The following is a 19,095-nucleotide window of genomic DNA, read 5'->3' as shown; positions in this document are numbered from 1 at the left end:
AACAGACAGGTCAATAGTTTAAATTATGACGTCGCCTATCCATCCATCCTACCTCAGGTAGGAAAATGAACAGTGTTCATTATTGACCTGTCTCTGTCATCAGGCTGTACACCACGCAGCCTCCTGTTAATGATTTGGTTGTAATTGTATAAATATTCCGCGGCATTAGCATCGGCGATGAGTCTCGTCAGAGAGCCTGCAGCGAACATCGACAATTGAACTTTCGTTATCTGCCTCTCTATCGCCCTTGCATAATCGGATAGAGAGGTAAATAGACGAATGATGGAACGAAGTGGTTTGTAGTAGGCCCTCGTAGTCGCGTTAATAATTCATGAGAGCGGCTCGCCTGACTCGTGTCGCGGCTGTTATCATGTTTATCACGAGTTGAACAAGCAGGATTAAGAGGACATTAGTGCCGCGAGCACCACTACACTACCATTAAGTATAAGATTAGATTTAGGTTTGGACATTTCATATGGTGCTTGGGATAACCTCGAGAGCGGGATCATTTTGGAAATCGCTAATATTGAAACCCTATATACTAAACTAGTAGCAACAGTAAGCCTTGTTAAGCATTGCTACTGCAATAAGTGTTGCCTAAGTTACCCCAATGCACCTTATTTAGTTTTAGTTTACTAATCTCTCAATACCGCCGTTTTGCCGCCTAAATACCTAGTGTTTCGTTTTTTTTAGTTTATAAAAATGCATATACAGGTTGTCCCTAGCCATTGGACAAAGCCGAAATATACATATGCATTAGGGTATTTAGAACCGGTATACAAAGTATCATAACAATCGGTGTAGCGGTTACGAAGAAATTAACAAATTACGATTTTTTTACTTTGGAGCAACCTGTATGTGTTAGTAGCTCCTGAGGTAATAAATAGTATGAAACCTTCTTCGACCGTTTTAATTATCTTTTTAGGTTTCCGTAGCCAAATGGCAAAAAATAGAACCCTTATGGATTCGTCATGTCTGTCTGTCTGTCTGTCTGTCTGTCTGTCCGTATGTCACAGCCACCTTTTCCCGAAACTATAAGAACTATACTGTTGAAACTTGGTAAATAGGAAAAAAAAACAATAAATTTTGTGGGTTCCCCATACTTAGAACTGAAACTCAACATTTTTTTTCATCAAATCCATCTCTCTCTCTGTGGTCGCTCCCTCATGACTGAGGATCGTGGTCATCGATGGATGTGGATGCTCCACACCTGGTCTTTATGATCTGCCTCCAACGGTGTCTGTTCATCGCGTCTCTGACAACCGAGCAAAAGTTGGTTGAGGATGGAGCCCCTTTTAATTGATCGCTCCATCTTGTTAGAGATCGTCCTCGGCTTCGTTTGCCCTCCGTGTTTCCAACAATGATCAGCTTTTCAAGGCTTTCATCTCCCCTCCTCATTATGTGGCCGAAGTAGGACAGTATGCGCTGCTGGCAGACTGTGGATAGGCGAGTCCGGACACGAAGCTGTGAAAGGATCGATACATTGGTGCGCATGGCGGTCCAAGGTATCCTCAACATACGCCTCCAGCACCACATCTCGAATGCATCGATCCTTTGCCTTTCTCGGGCTCGTATCGTCCACGTTTCCACGCCATACAGAAATATGGGGAATACTAGAGCGCGTACTAGCCGGGTCTGGATCAAAACCATACGTGCGGGTTATTTATAACTTGAACTATAACTCTCTTACTCAAATAACTTGAAAACCAATGAGTTTTGACCCCTGGTTGACTGGACTTAAATCATTGCAAATGACCCATAGAATAACCCCTTTCAAGGAATACGGCGAATTTCCAATCACCCTGTATGTTGGGAAAAACTGGCAGAAGAAATTCAGCAAATTAGAGGTTTCCCCTCCCACCCCTAATTTGGGTTTGGAAAATCCAAGGGGCTGTCCATAAATTACGTCATCGATTTTTGACGATTTTTGACCCCCCCCCCTATAATCATCCAAAAATCATGCTTCAAATGACCCCATTTCCTCCTACTTCATGCTACCGTCATCCGATGTCCAGACCCCCCCCCCCCCTAATTTGAAATGACGTAATTTATGAATAGCCCCCAAGTAGGTATTACTTTTTTATTTGGTATAAAGTTTAGTACCATAATATTGAAGAATTCTCAGACAAATACTAAAATAGGCAAAAATAACAAGCAACATATTTTATACTAAGGTGTATGTACATACTCGTATAGTTAGTGAAGTCGGGGCGCGGGCGCGGGCGTGTGATGTAGGTGGAACTAGAAGAAGAAGCTTGGCTCTAAACTAAATGAGATCTCACATCTTTTTGACAGTGCGAACCATATAATATATGGGGTACACTACATAATTCCGAAATATTTTATGCCGAATTTTAAAATATCGAATTTTATTATTCCGATTTTTAAATGCTCGACCCATCAAAATTCCGATTGTCGTAATTACCGAACGATGAAAATCACGAAGTTTTATATTTCCGAATAGTAAAACCGGCGATTTTTAAAATTCCGAACCACATAATTCCGAATATAACAATTCCGATAGGGAAAAACACCGAATTTAACATTTACGATTTTTGATATGACGAATTCCGAATTGTCAAAATTCCGATTTGGCGTGATTCCCACGGGCGTAGCCAGGGGGGGGGGGGGGTTTGGGGGTTCAAACCCCCCCCCGAAAAGTTCAGAATATTAACATTCATAGAATTAAAATAAGAACAGGCGTGCGGCATATTTCATTGATTACTAACTATTACCTATAGTATACGGTGGTTTGGATTTTGGATTTCTCCGCCATCGTCGATTATCGGATCGCATCAATTACTTTCTAAGATATGATAAAGGTGACATTCGGGTGGCGACTGCAGCAGCATTATTCTGTTGCAATGTCACTGCTGCAGCACTGTCAATTTTCGTGATAAAATGATGTGTCTGATTTCCATACTAAAAGTAAAAATGTAAAACTGTCTATCAAATTGCGTTTTTTATATCGATAAATTTTCGCGCTCGCTTCGCTCGCGTTTTCAATTACTTTCTAAGATATGACAAAGGTGACATTCGGGTGGCGACTGCAGCAGCATTACTCTGTTGCTACGTTACTGCTGCAGCACTGTCAATTTTCGTGATAAAATGATGTGACTGATTTCCATACTAAAAGTAAAAATGTACAACTGTCTATCAAATTGCGTTTTTTATATCGAAAAATTTTCGCGCTCGCTCCGCTCGCGTTTTCATTTCAATTCTAAGATATGGCGACTACAGCAGCATTAGGTACTCTGTTGCAAAGTTACTGCTGCGGCACTGTCAATTTTCGTGATAAAATGATATGACTGATTTCCATTCTCAGCTGTAATGCGGCAATGAACGTCACTCAATTTACCAAAAAAATTCAATGTAATCTTGATGACCCTAGGGAGAGGGGGCACCATGGTCTAGAAATGCTTAGGGCATCAAAATATCTTAATCCGGCACTGGTCGTTTGCGGAGTCAAACGATTTGGGACTCGCATTTTATACACATTTCCATGCCTTTCCGAAAAAAATCGAATCATTCGCGAAAGTCTCGCAACGCATTGAGGTTACAAACGGCACGCGCTCTTCCTCAGGAGTCTGAAGAAGACCAAGGTGAGTGGCGCTCTGCTCTAGCCAGGCAGGCCGCTTCGCTTTCGCTCGCGTGCGTATACCTTACTGTATCGTCCGATATACACCTACTCTGTCGTTAAAATCACGTGTAAAATTATAATAAGAGCGAAAAAAACTATTGATTTTGGAGTGTAGTTTTAATTAGTGGTACCTAAAATATTTTATCTGGTCTACTGTCCTCTAGCATATCCATCTGTCAACTTTACTTCAAGTTCCGCCTCCATGGGAGAGGGAGAGAAATTAGGATTAGAAATTAGCCGCTTACTGACACAGACAGAATTCCACGCGGGCGGAGCCGCGGGCACAGCTAGTCTCTAATATTTTTCTTATGTAAGGGTTATTTTATGTACTTTTAGTCGTTTTATTTTCTTGAGTAGCAGTTGGTTTCTGTAAAGGTCGCAGTTCTAACCTAACCTAACCCACTTTTCTAGTAGCAGTTGGTTTCTGTAAAGGTCGCAGTTCTCACCTAACCTAACCTATTTTTCTAGTAGCAGTTGGCTTCTGTGAAGGTCACAGTTCTAACCTAACGTAACCCACTTTTCTAGTAGCAGTTGGTTTCTGTAAAGGTCGCAGTTCTAACCTAACCTAACCCACTTTTCTGGTAGCAGTTGGTTTCTGTGAAGGTCGCAGTTCTAACCTAACCTAACCCATTTTTCTAGTAGGAGTTGGTTTCTGTGAAGGTCGCAGTTCTAACCTAACTTAACCCACTTTTCTAGTAGCAGTTGGTTTCCGTAAAGGTCGCAGTTCTAACCTAAGCCACTTTTCTAGTAGCAGTTGGCTTCTGTGAAGGTTGCAGTTCTACTTATCCTAACCCACTTTTCTAGTAGCAGTTGGTTTCTGTAAAGGTAGCAGTTCTAGCATGTCTGTTCGCGCCCCTTTTCATTCATTATCATTCACATTCATCCATATCGCTCACTCTTTCTTTCATTAATATACTCGACCTCATTTCTCATGTCACTCGCCTTTTGCCGACCTCCTTTTAACCGCCAATAAATAAAAACGTAATAGAATTCAAATTTAAGTCAGTTCTGTCAGTCATAAAATATTCGTCAGTCGTAAAAATACGTTTTCGCGAGTTTTGAATAAAAAAGGTGAAAAATAAGTGGAAATAGAAGAAGAAGGAAACGAACCGTATCACATATCTGGCGGCCGCCAAAACCCACCGAAGATTACATCCAGGTACGGTCGGCCCCATTAATATCATAATATTATCACACATAGCCATAGTCCCCTTTTATCTTCGGGCTGCGCTACCGCAGGTCCTTCGAAAATTTATATTCCGCCCCATTTCTGGTCCTTCGAACCGGATTCTATTCTCTTCTTTTCCCGTTTCTCACCTTATACATTCATTGCGAATCGTTCTCCTCCCGCACCGCCCTTATAAATATTACCTAAATTATTCTTTATTTACGCTCCCGCAGTTTAGGTATTTATTTATTTGAGTATTATTTTTCACCGCGCCGCCCTTATAAACTAGTTACCTAAACATAATTTATTAACCGCACCCGCAATTTAGGTATACTTATGTTTATAAGAGTGTATCCTTATATAGGAACATAAATTGTTTTACCGCATATTTAACCCGTCTCCTGCACTATGGCGAAAGATACAAAAAATATCGAAAGCGTCGACAGCGCGTATTATGAAGATGAATTGTTGATGCTTGAAGCAAAACGCAACATCTTCTTTGAACTCGTCCAGAGCATTTACAATAAGTCGCTAGTTATTGATACAGATGTAGCGAGTCGCGAGAGTTTCCTCGACGCTGCTGAAAATATCGACGAACTTCGCTCGGAGTTCAAAGAGGTTGTTAATGAGTATAATCGCACGTTGCTAAGGGCTAAGGAGGCTGCTGTACCTAATTATCAGCCGATTATAGCCTTCGAAGATTTGTACTGCCGCATCAGGAGAGCGGTTAAGCGGCTGCAACCAGCCGCACCGCCGACCTCTTCGCTGCCTTCTATAGTGGAGAGAGCCAGACCTTCTTTGCCAACGATGGAACTGATAGCGTTCGATGGAGACATACGTAACTGGCCGCTGTTCTACGCTAGTTTTAAATCTAGAGTGCACGACAATCTGTCGCTTACCGACGAAGAGAAGCTTTTCTACCTTATTGGGAAATTGTCACCAAAAGCTCAAGCTGTCTTCGCGGGTATAACTCCGGGCGCTGAAAATTATCAGCTTATCCTCGATAGTTTAATTGACAGATTTCAAGACAAGCGCACTCTTGCCTCGACCTACATGGATCAAATGCTCAATTTAAAGGTTAATTCTAACTTTCAGACATTCATCGATAAATTTGTCACAGCTGCGAATGCGCTTAAAGCGCTTAAGCTTGATGACTTAAGCGACTTTATGCTTCTGCATATAGCATTAAAAAAGTTAGACCAGGAATCTCTACGAGCATTTGAAATGCTACACCGCAATACGAAGTTGCCTACCTTTCGTGATCTGTCAGATTTTATGAAGAGTCAGTTTAGGATTTGTCAAAATGTGCAACCATGTACCGCCGTCTCCGCCGCCGTAAATCCATCGCGCGAAAAAGGTGTTAAGTCGTCTCAACCGCGTAGTGCCGCACCAAAACTACAAAGTTATGTTGCTTGCGCGAGCACTACTAAATGTTTGTGTGACAATATTGTCCATGAACATTTATTTAAATGTCCGTCCCTCAACAACTTAACGCCTTCCGAACGCTTCAAACGCGCTAAAGAGCTTAAGGCATGTGTTAACTGCCTTAGTATCAAACACCGCACCCGCGAGTGCAATTCCGAGGTGAAATGTCGAGTTTGCCATCAAAAGCATCATACTCTGTTGCATTTTGACAACGTCAAGGATGAAAAAGCTACGACGTCTGATGTGTCAAATACATCTGCGAGCGCCGCGGCTAAGTCGTCTTCACCGCCGGAGAGCACATCTTGCAACACGTCTATCGTGACTCAAGCACTAGCGGCCTCTAACAATAAGATGTCAAATCAAAACTCAATATCTTCGTGTGATACGGTTTTGCTGTCCACCGCAAAGGTTATCGTCCGCGATAATAAGGGTGGTACACAAGTCATCAAATGTTTACTTGACACCGCGTCACAAAGTAACTTCATTACTGAGGAGTGTTGTAAGCGATTAGGTCTGAATTTTAATAAAAGACCAACCGCTGTATTTGGCATTGGAAAAACTAAAAAAATTGTTAAGGGTAACGCAGATATTAAAATATTTTCGCGGTTTGACGAAAACGTCAACTTTGACGTTTCGAGTCTTGTGGTAGATCGCATTACCGACGACTTGCCGTCAGTGCCCGTGGACATGTCGACCCTCACGCATGTTCATGGACTTCCTCTGGCTGACGACACGTTGGATACGCCCGTCGCAATTGATGTCCTGGTGGGTGCAACTATATTCCCGCATTTGTTGCTACTAGCGATTGCAAATCCGTGAACATTTTTCAAATCCGGATTTTCGGATTTTGGTTTGACCGAAATCCGAAGTTCGGATTCAATCCGGATTTTAAGAAAGGAATATGTGGCATAAAGGCAAAGTGAAACAAACAATCAAATTAAGTTGTTTTTATTAAAAATAAAAAAACAGAATGCGTACACTGCCACGCCAATAACAAAATCTTTAAAAAACAATAAAAACAAAATACATACGTACACTCCCAAGTAACAAAAGGTTCTATAACTAAGGCATTTTATCACTAAACAGTGATATAGTAGGCCTATAATGGTAACCATTGTGACTGCTTGTACTATAAAGGTTTTTAACAAAGCGTTTTGTTTCTATAAGATTAAAGACCTTTTAAATACTATAATTTAGCTCTTAGAACGCTTATAGGATCATACAAAAGAATCTTTAAAGTGCTGCACTGTAATATATATGCAAAAAGCGATTATGGTACTAAGTATTTAATACTATAGACGACTTTACTGATGCTTTTATGTACCTATTTTGCACTAATAATGCGTCAAAGTAACTTTTATAGTACTAGTATTGTAGCAGTATCGTAAACACTATTAGAGGATCAATCTGCACTATAAAAGGACTTTGCACGACCATTACGTAACGTTTTAGCTTTTTAAAAGCTCTCTTAACATCGCTATAAGGCTAGAAGAGTTCTCTAAAAGTCATGAAAGTTTTTCTATAGTGCTATATAGTACCATAAAAGTTACCTGGTACGTCGCTAAATAACTTAAATCGTAACTTAAAAAATGGCTGCTGTTTTCTGCCATAATATCACATTAGCGGCACGGCTGGAGCCTATGTGTACTATAGCAGCCACAGTTGGAACAAGTCCTTATTTTATTAATTTTAATTTAATTAAAACATGAAAATTATGAGAGCGCATTGTCAAATTTGAAATCGGCATAATGATTCTATCGATACAAATATTTTCACATGTACAATGTACCGGCATAGTAACAGTCCACAAATGCTTTTTAGTACATCCTTTTTATTACCTAAATACAAATGTCACTTTAAGAAACAATGGCGAATGAACTTATTTAATATTTTAGGCACCCACGACCACGACGCAAGTATGATAAAAAAGATCACTGGAATCGTTTACGGTGCAAAATAGCACTATAAACATGTTTCATTGGTTACTTTTATAATTCCAAATTGCGACATAAACGTTGCAGACAGCACTATTTTAGTACTAAAGAGCGTTTCTCGTCACTTTTACATTTCAACCATAGAGCTGATTTATCACCGTGAGAGCCTTTATGTAATGTTTATAGAATAAATCAGTGATAAAACTAGGGCCTATCTGGGGTTTTGTAAACGTTTACAACACCATTATAGTGCTAATCATGAACACTAATTAGCACGCTCCAAAACGTTCTCAGGACTTTTATAGTACCAAATTTTGTTACTTGGGCTGCTACGCCAATAAAAAAAGCGGACGCGGGGCAAGCATACAGGTGCGAGCGAGTGCGCGACGCGCAATGCCCGGCTGGCAATAGCTCTCCCGCGTTACCGCTTTATGTGCACCGCTTTTTATTTCGCATTAGCATTAATTTTGAGCAAATTAGTACTGGTGGGAAAAAATCCGAAAAACCGGTTTTTTCTTTTCAAAATCCGAATGTTAAAACGGATTTTCAAACGCTCCGAAATCCGGATTTTTGAACTTCGAATAATCCGGATTGCAATCACTAGTTGCTACCGCACATTGTCAAAAGCGACGTGGACCATATGCCACCGGCTATTCAGACGGTATTGGGGTATATTTTGATGGGTTCGGTCCCTGCTTTACAGGCACCGCGTAAATATACTTCGGCATGTTGTACTTCCGTTCAGGACTCCATGGACCACCTCCTCAAAAGGTTCTGGGAGCTTGAGGAAGTATCCGCTCCGCCCGCTCAAAGTCAAGATGACCTTGAATGCGAAGATTACTTTCGCGCTACCACCACGCGCAACGCTAGTGGCAGATATACTGTCGCATTGCCTTTCCGAGATGACGTGTTCAAGCTTGGAGAGTCGCATTCTGCTGCTAAGAGGCGCTTTCTTTGCCTTGAAAGGAAGCTAGAATTATCGAGTATGTTACGTGCCGCCTATGACGATATCATTCGGGAATACGTCAGTAAGGGTTACATATCGGAGGTAACTAACTCCATGAACGCCTCACCAGCTATCGCGTACATAATTCCTCATATGGCTGTCGTGCGCGAGGACAAGGCAACGACCAAAGTGCGCATGGTCCTGGACTCGAGTAGCAAGACAAGCACAGGCCTGTCGCTGAATGATGTATTACACTCAGGGCCCAACCTTCAAGGGGATTTGTTTTCAATCCTTCTGAACTTTCGCTTATTCAGAATAGCGCTTTCGGCCGATTGCCGTCAAATGTTTTTGCAGATTGGTGTTCGCGAAGCGGACCGCCAGTTTCAGCGAATCTTGTATAGATTCCGCCCGGCAGATCCCATTACCACGTACGAATTTCATCGTGTGTGTTTTGGCATGAAGTCGAGTCCCTATCACGCGCTCCGCGTCGTCCGTCAGCTGATTGCAGACGACGGACATAAGTATCCCAAGGCCGCAGCGATTGCGTCCTCCTGTACTTACATGGATGACGTATGTTTTAGCATTATGTCAGATGACTCGCTACAGCAGGATGAGTCTGTTGCTATTAACGCGGCTAAGGAGCTGATTGATCTATTCAAATGCGGTCAATTTGATCTTGTGAAATGGACCTGCAATTCAGACGCCGTGCTACGCGAAATACCCGCTTCGCACCGGGCTTCCGTAGACATTGAAATCGACCCAGGGATCTCCCAAAAGGTTCTGGGCTTATGTTGGAATAAATCTGGTGATTATTTCCATTTCAAAGTGACAGAGCCAGACTCAACGTGCACTAAAAGGACGATCTTGTCCGCAGTGGCACGTCTATGGGATAACGTGGGCTTAGTAGCTCCAGTTGTCTTATATGCAAAACTCCTCATCCAGGAGCTTTGGTTGATCAAATGCGACTGGGATGAGACTCCCCCGCCCCATATTGTGGATTTATGGGAACGATTCTGTTCAGAGTTGCCAAAACTAAATGAAATCCACATACCGCGCCATCTTGGAGTAGTACAGGGTTGTATTATAAACCTTTTAGGCTTCGGTGATGCATCCGAGCGTGCATATGGAGGTGTAGTATACCTTCAGGTTCTAAAGGGAGACGAAGTGACAACTCGGCTGGTGTGTTCCAAGTCGAAGGTCAGTCCCCTTAAAACAGTATCCGTTGCGAGATTGGAATTGTGTGCTGCAGTCCTCCTGGCGAAGCTCATGCGGAAGGTGCAAGATAACTTCGAACCTCGTTATAAGATCAACGAGATCTACGCGTTTACTGACTCGAAGGTTGCCCTCTGCTGGATTCAGTCATCACCACACCGCTGGCAAACGTTTGTTGCCAACCGGGTAGTTAAGATTATTGAAACTATTACGGCCAACTGCTTCCATCATGTGGCGGGCTTGGAAAATCCCGCGGATTGCCTGTCCCGTGGACTGACGCCTGCAAAGCTAGTGGATCATCCTTTGTGGTTTACGGGACCAGCTTGGGCTAACAAGCATCCATCAGAGTGGCCTTTAAGGGAACTCGATCGAGAGTCCATCGGTGAAGTGCCGGAGCTTAAGCCTCTTGCACACGCTACAACTACGGATGTGTCAGAGTCACCACTTTATTCGCTCGCTCAGCGGATATCATCATGGTCACGATTATTGCGCATCATCGTATACGTGTACCGCATTCTAAAACCGAAACCGCGATCCACGGCACTTACTCGGTCTGACCTAGAGTTCGCTGAAGGCAAAATTCTTTCATCGTTACAAAGTCAACACTTCAGTGACGATATTGATAAAATTAAAAGCAAGAAGTGTTGTTCGCCTGCCTTACAAAAGCTTAAACCGTTCATGGATAAAGACGGTCTGATTCGTGTTGGAGGCCGACTGTCAAATGCTGACTTGGAATATACACAGAAACACCCAATTGTGCTTCCCCGACGTGATCATGTAGTTAATCTGATTGTTGATTACTTCCACAGAAAGCATTTGCATGCCGGTCCTGAGGCATTGATGTCTATACTTAGGCTTCAGTATTGGATACTGTCGGCTCGTCGTGTCATTCGCGACCGCGTTGCCAAATGCAATACGTGTTTCCGAGCGAATCCACAATCGTCTTTCCCGCTCATGGCAGACTTGCCGAGCTGTCGCGTGAATCAGGTAGATAAACCTTTTACGCATACGGGGTGTGATTATGCAGGCCCCTTGCAGTACACACCTACTCGTGGCAGAGGAGTCAAGAGTCGCAAGGCTTGGTTATGCATTTTCACTTGCCTCACGACGCGCTGCCTTCATATCGAGATAGCGACGGAATTAAGTACTGCTAACTTCTTGGCCGCTTTAAAGCGCTTCTTGGCGCGGCGTGGCCCCGTCCAATGCATGTATTCGGACAATGGGACTTTAGGGCCCAAGATTAAAACATGCTAATTCTTATGAAATATAGTTTTATTTCTCTATGACAGTAATGAATTGACAATTGCGCAGACTTTTCTTCCCCGCGCAGACAACCCTGCGCGGGAATGTGCGCAGCAGCTACAGGGCTCCCCCGCAAGCGAAGCGTACTGGTCGCCTGACGGTTCTACCTGACCGAGTACACTTTGCCGGAGGTTCATTAGCATTACCAGGTTCACTCAGATTCACTGTATAGGCGGGCTTTAAGCGGTCAATGGATACTGCGACGACCCGTCCTGGCAATTGTATTGTGAAAACTTTATCACTACGCGTCAATACTGGATAGGGCCCTTTATATGGAGCTTGTAGCGGTTTGCGCACTGCATCTTCACGCAGGAAAACATTTTCGCAATTCTGCAAATCAGGATGCACAAAAATCCTTCTACTGCTAGAGTGTACCTTTTGCGTAGGCTTGAGATCATTTATGATTTGCCGAAGTTGTTCGACGTAATCAAAATTTATGACAGGATTTACAGAAATGGACGATGAAATGAAATCTCCTGGCAAACGGAGTGAACAGCCATACGTAAGTTGGGCTGCACTGACACCAGAGTCGCTGCGCAGCGCTGAGCGTAGTCCAAGCAGGACAGTGGGGAGTTCTTCGACCCATTTATCTCGATCACACAGCCGCGCCATAAGAGCTGCCTTTAGGCATCTATGCCAGCGCTCGATTTTACCATTGCTCTCTGGGTGATATGCTGTTGTACGTACTCTTTCGATGCCAAGTAATTTAGTCAGAGATGAAAAAAGTTCACTTTCGAATTGACGGCCTTGATCAGTTGTTATAGTTGATGGGCACCCAAAACGTGCGATCCATGCTTCGTATATAGTTTTAGCCACAGTTTCAGCAGTCATATCTCGAATAGGTATTGCTTCAGGCCAGTGCGTTGTCCTGTCTATAATTGTGAGTAAATACCGGTGTCCAGCCGATGAAGTACTCAGAGGACCGACGAGGTCAGTATGTATATGTTGGAAACGTGCGCTCGGTGTGAAACATCCGACGTTGCTGTAAGTATGACGCTGAACCTTCGATTGTTGACATTGGATACAAGTTTTGGCCCAAATGCCGACATCCTTGTTCATAGATGGCCAAAAATACCTCTCTTGTATCATCTTCCTAGTAGTCCTGATACCCGGGTGACTTATATTGTGCACGGTATCGAAGGCAGTGCGGCGTAAATCTTCAGGTATGTAAGGTCTAATGGCTGATGTAGATACTTCACAATAAATCGGCTCTGCTGAGTTTGGCAAGATGATTTTCTTTAATTCTATATTCTTTTTTAGTAACAAATGGTTGATAGACTTGTCATTCTGCTGTAATTGTGCGAGTTTATCATAGTCGAACACGGATGGTGTGGTGATAGTCTCGATGCGTGACAATGCGTCCGCAACCACGTTATCTTGGCCACTTACGTGCCTGATATCGCTGGTAAATTCGCTAATGAATGACAGCTGTCTGGAACGGCGAGGAGTTTCTGACTCAGATGACGTTTTCATAAGTGCGTATGTCAGCGGCTTATGATCCGTAAAAATGATTAACTCACGGCCTTCGAACATTTTCCTAAAATGTTTCACAGACATATATATAGACAATAATTCTCTGTCGAACGTACTATATTTTTGCTGGGCGTTTGAAAATCTTTTTGAAAAATATCCCAACGGCTGCCATTTATTGTTAATGCGTTGTTGGAGTACACTTCCCGCGCTCTGGTCGCTAGCGTCACAAAAAAGAGCTATAGGCGCGCTATGAGAAGGGTGGGCGAGCATCACAGCATTGTTTATAGCTTTCTTGCATGCCTCAAATGCCTCATCCGCTTCAGGGTTCCACTGTATGACAGTTTTATCGCGTTTCTTGCAGTTATGCAAAAAAAAGTTTAATGGCGTTTGAATTCGTGCTGCGTTGGGAATGCTGTCGTGGTAAAAGTTGACCATTCCAAGAAACCTTCGTAGTTGTTCGATGTTTTCAGGTTTTGGGTAGCTGTTAATAATTTGAATTTTGTCTTCTGGTGGTTTAATTCCGTGCGGTGTTACTGTGTAGCCGAGGAACTTGAGAGATTCTTGACCCAACACGCATTTTGAGGGGTTGATTGTGACACCGTATTCGTTCAGTCGTTGTAGGACTGTCCGGAGGTGATTTTCATGAGTCTTCGCGTCCTTTGATGCAATGATTATATCATCGATGAAGGGGAAAACATAATCTAGACCAGCAAGGACTTGATGAATAAATCTTTGAAATGTCTGTCCAGCATTTTTTAAACCTTCTCTCATCATCGGAAACTCAAAAAGACCGAATGGCGTAATTATAGCGGTTTTGTCGATATGATTTTTGTGCATAGGAATCTGTTGATACGCCCGGTTCAAGTCGATCGTACTAAAAATATTCATACCGTGAAGTTGGTAGGTAAAATCTCTTAGTCGAGGAACGGGGTAACGATCGGGTTTTGTGACAGAGTTTAACCGTCTATAATCTCCGCAGACTCGTATGTCGCCATTTTTCTTAGGCACAACGTGAAGTGGACTTGCCCAGGGGCTCTTGCTAGGTCGACAGGACTGTTGCTCAATCATGTGATCAAATTCCTTTTTGACTGCAAGGTACCGGTGTGGCGGGAGCGGGCGTGGGCGTGCATGTACGGGAGCTCCATTAGTCTCAATGTAGTGCTCGACGTTGTGCTTGGGAGCGCTCTTCATTGAAGATGGTCTTATAATATCGGGAAATTCATTGAGAATGTGATGATATTTTTGTTCGAGATCAATGCTGCAGATCGTCGGCTGCGAGGTCTTACAAATCGGAGTTCTGACAGCAAGGTTGGTTTTCTTATCAATCAGACATCGTCCGTCAAGATCGACGAGCAATTGGTGGTACTTCAGAAAATCAGCGCCGATGATTGGCTTACTAACTGCCGCGATAATAAACTTCCATCTAAATGTACGTTTTAAATTGAAATCTAGGTCCAATATCTTTTCGCCGAAAGTAGGTATTATGCTGTTGTTCGCTGCATAAAGGTTGAATGAGGTCGGACGGCCACGGAATCCTTTAGGCTTTGGAATGACAGAAATATTTGCGCCAGTGTCAATAAGGAATTTAATTTTGGTGTCTTGATCAGTGACGAACAGGCGGTGTGAAATATCCGATGCGCTAGTTCCCGCCTCAGCTAACGTCGGTACTAGTTTTCCTTATTATTGCTCTTCTTGAAATTACAGGGGATGGTGCACTTATACGCTGAGTCGCCGAAACGTCGGTGATAAAAACAGATGTCGCTCGAGGAAGGTTGGAGATTTTGAAAATTGGAGCGCGTGCGAGAATACGGACGATTAAATCGCGAAGCGTTGAATTGCGGAGCTGAATATGTGTTGCGACGGTACTGTTTCTGTTGAATCTTGATCTCGGCGACTTCACGAACGAGATAGTCCAGCTTGTCTTCTAGCGTTTTCTGCGGCGAAAGAGCTTCACTGGAAGTCGTAGAAGTGGATGGCTGTGCCGAAATTGCGGATATTTCTTTACGTGTCTGTTCTAAAATTTTATCTGCCATCAGTGCTATGTCGTTTAAATTTATGTCTTTCATAATAGTATCGCTGGAGGCGACGACGGCTCGAACGGACAAAGGCAGATGATTGGACCACAGGATACGGAGAGCTGTTTCGGAGATATTGCTACCGGCGAGGGTTTTCATCCGACGCAGTAACTGAGATGGCTTTAAGTCACCGAGCTCCATTTCGGATAAAAGACGTTGCAGCCTACGTTCTTTAGACTCCTCGTAGACGGTAGTCAAACGGGTTTTCAAGGTTTCGTACTTTTTAGTTTCAGGTGGTTTTAGTAAAATGTCGCTTACTTCGTCCAAATCCTGACGTTCTAGTTTTGCTATTGCGAGTTCGTACATTGCCTGGTCGCCTTTCTTGAGGGGGGCGACGATGGATTCAAATTGCACAAACCAAAGTCTTATTTGGTCGCGCCATATTGGCGGAATACGAATGTTGGTCGCGATACCTGAGAGCTCTAGCAACGGGCTCGAAACTGCAGGTTCGAACTTTTCGGTCGTTTCGTTATCAGACATGTTTTTGGAAGGCTGGGTGCTGCTCTGAATGCGGGGTCACCACTTTAGGGCCCAAGATTAAAACATGCTAATTCTTATGAAATATAGTTTTATTTCTCTATGACAGTAATGAATTGACAATTGCGCAGACTTTTCTTCCCCGCGCAGACAACCCTGCGCGGGAATGTGCGCAGCAGCTACAGGACTAATTTTACCGGCGCCAACTCTTATATGCGAGACCTCTACAAGTTTTTGGACGATCATTGTCCACATCTTGAAATAGAGCTCGCGGAGAACCGCATCGATTGGAAGTTTATTCCTCCCGCTTCTCCACACTTTGGAGGCGCATGGGAAAGTATGGTGAAAATAGTCAAAAATCACCTTTTCAAGGTAATCGGTACGCAAATACTGTCATACGAGGAACTTCTGACTACGCTTGCGCAGATAGAGGCTCTGGTAAATTCACGACCACTGACAGCCCTGAGCAGTGATCCCGCTGAGCCGTCGGCTCTCACTCCGGCTCATTTTCTCAACACTGCTCCGCTGTTGTCTTTACCTGTTCCATTGGTGGAGTCAGGCAATTTACGTGACCGACATGCCCTCCTGGATAAGATAGTGCAGTCTTTCTGGCAGCGATGGCGTGCCGAGTATCTGCATCAGTTGCAGTCTCGAGCTAAATGGACCACGCCATCAGTTCCCATCGTAATTGGCACTGTGGTTGTTATAAAGGTAGATAATGCGCCGCCATTATCATGGCCTTTAGGCGTTGTGGAGGCAGTGCATCCTTCGAAGGACGGCTCAACCCGCGTTGTCACTGTCAGAACAAATAAAGGAAGTTTTGTTCGTCCTGTCGTGCGATTGTGCCCACTGCCTAACCAATAATATGTATATAGTATAATTCGTTAGGATAATACTTTTCTTTTAGTTTGTTATTTCGCTATTGTTGTGAATGGTCGTTTAGTTTGATGAGAAGGGTTATCTCTGACTTTATTTAGTTTTGTTTCCTTTAAAGGAACCCTTTAAAGCCGGGGGGGAATGTTCGCGCCCCTTTTCATTCATTATCATTCACATTCATCCATATCGCTCACTCTTTCTTTCATTAATATACTCGACCTCATTTCTCATGTCACTCGCCTTTTGCCGACCTCCTTTTAACCGCCAATAAATAAAAACGTAATAGAATTCAAATTTAAGTCAGTTCTGTCAGTCATAAAATATTCGTCAATCGTAAAAATACGTTTTCGCGAGTTTTGAATAAAAAAGGTGAAAAATAAGTGGAAATAGAAGAAGAAGGAAACGAACCGTATCACATATCTGGCGGCCGCCAAAACCCACCGAAGATTACATCCAGGTACGGTCGGCCCCATTAATATCATAATATTATCACACATAGCCATAGTCCCCTTTTATCTTCGGGCTGCGCTACCGCAGGTCCTTCGAAAATTTATATTCCGCCCCAATGTCCAAATGATTTAAATGCATTTTTTTTGCAGATCAATTTTAAAAACGGCTGACCATTTAATTACTTCCCTTTTGAAAATCACGAATTTCATTATTCCGAATTTACAAAAGATCGAATTTTTGAATTCCGAATTATTTTATTTCCGATCGGTCAATGATTTTTCGGAATAGACAAATTCGGAAAAAAAAATCGGATTTTTAAAAAATCGGAACTTTAAGCTTTCGTTCATATGACAATCGGATTTTAAGTTTTCGGAAATAGCGCAATCGTGATTTTCTTCTTTCGTGGTTTTCAAAGTCGTGATTTCGATATTTCGGACGTATAAAAAATCGTGATTATGAAAATCGAGGTTATGAAAGTCGGAAAAACATATTTTGGAATATTTGGGTGTTCCCATAATATATGGTCTCGTCTTGGCGACATTTTACATAAAAATGTCTTTGGTGGGATTATTTGTTTTGTGTTAAACCTGCCTAAAATTAAAGGTTTTATTTCATAAAGCAATAAGAAGTCTTTAATATAAACCAAACATTTGAAACTAAAATGAAAAACTACATAAAACTACAACTAATTAAAGAATATCTTAGAATGCTCTCAAAATGTGCAAAATAAACTACCCTCAGGTCTGTTGGATTCAATAATAGCAATAACAAGTAATATAAACAAAAAATTAGAAACTAAAATGAAAACCAAAATGAAAACCTACAACTAATTACAGAAGAAAGATTAAAGAAGTAGCCATGTTCTCGATTTCCATGATTAGCAATGACAGCAGCTTATAAAAACAATATTGAGTAGCGCCCTTAGATTCGGAAGCCATCGCTAACTTTACAATCGTTCATTTATCACAGCTCTTCCGCATTGAATGTTACCCGAAAATAAACTGTATCTCCTACTCCTTACATATCAATTTTGAACCATCCGCGGATGTAAGATAGGTCTTTTAAAGATTGGGACTGGGAAAGCATTTTCCTTAAAGTAACTACATCTGACAAGTCGTTCAATGCTGTACCTTATTTTAAAAGCGCAAGGTTGAAAATTGAATGAGTTTATATTTGCAGTTACTGCGCATAGTTTGAGCGCAGACAGGTCAGTATCGAACACTAGATAGAGCATTATAAGACGTCTCGCGCTCAATGCTGCGTTTCCACCAGAGATGTGCGAGGATGCGTATCGAGGAATGTGTTAAGAACCAATAGAATATTGTCCACTTATTTAGTTTAGTAACGTTCACAATGTTAATAACTTAGCTGCGCGTAATAACATCATCGAAATCGTGTTCAAGGAATGCAAAATACATCATGGACCTCTGCATTCTTTGTCAGCTGTAACTTGTTTTTAACTGTTAAGTTAGTATAATTATTTAGTGAGTGAGTAATAGTGAGTGCCACACGTACAACGGTGTGGGCACCCCACACAGCAGCTCATACTCATGGCATATCGTATGATAATTATATTTCAATCACGCAATTACGAATAGGTAAACAGGCTTAAGAGAAATTCGGCTTACATTTCACTCATAATCTTTATTAACACATAACATAGGATACCTTTTATTCCGATAATCTTATTCTAAGGGAGTCAATAAAAACGAAAGGGAACATGTCCGTTTAGTTTTATGATTTCTATGCAGGTAAAAGATTTTCATAACCTTAGCCATATATGTATGGGTCATACTCGCACTGAACGATTCTCATTGACGAACGATTATGGAATCAATCCCGAAATAGTAAAAATGGCTAGTGAAAGTATGAAACATTTTGAATAATCTGATCTAAAGTTTTCTATGAGATTTGTTTGCAATGTTAGTATTGGGGAAAGTCGATTATCCTACATGTTCAGCTCACGGAATATGGCTATAGTGCTTGACTTAGATTGAAAGAACAGCCTGTATGATTCCATTTTATTACGCGGAATCTATCGGGGGCTGATCTCTGGAAAAAAAGTCTCGGTAGGGTGGTTGGGGCGGGGCGGGGGCAGCGGGGGCCGTCAGTTTGGC

General features: G+C 42.4%; 1 protein-coding gene across 1 annotated transcript; it reads left to right on the top strand.

Moving 5' to 3' along the window:
- The first annotated feature begins 5,216 nt into the window (after positions 1–5,216).
- Positions 5,217–11,579, top strand: LOC134801759 (uncharacterized). Its single transcript, XM_063774356.1, has 3 exons — positions 5,217–5,772; positions 6,883–6,998; positions 8,913–11,579. The coding sequence occupies exons 1-3, from the start codon at positions 5,217–5,219 to the stop codon at positions 11,577–11,579; spliced, it is 3,339 nt and encodes a 1,112-aa protein (XP_063630426.1).
- The last annotated feature ends 7,516 nt before the right edge of the window (positions 11,580–19,095 follow it).

This window comes from Cydia splendana, chromosome 23, assembly GCF_910591565.1.
Source record: "Cydia splendana chromosome 23, ilCydSple1.2, whole genome shotgun sequence".
NCBI lineage: Eukaryota > Metazoa > Arthropoda > Insecta > Lepidoptera > Tortricidae > Cydia > Cydia splendana.
This window is presented reverse-complemented; position numbering and strand designations above follow the sequence as displayed.

Excerpts from the sequence above, each read along its gene's own strand:
- LOC134801759 (XM_063774356.1), top strand. The coding sequence starts at position 5,217 with ATGGCGAAAGATACAAAAAATATCGAAAGCGTCGACAGCGCGTATTAT. Across the intron at positions 5,773-6,882 it reads AGCTCAAGCTGTCTTCGCGG|ATCGCATTACCGACGACTTG; the intron begins GTATAACTCCGG and ends GTCTTGTGGTAG. Across the intron at positions 6,999-8,912 it reads CCGTCGCAATTGATGTCCTG|GACTCCATGGACCACCTCCT; the intron begins GTGGGTGCAACT and ends ACTTCCGTTCAG.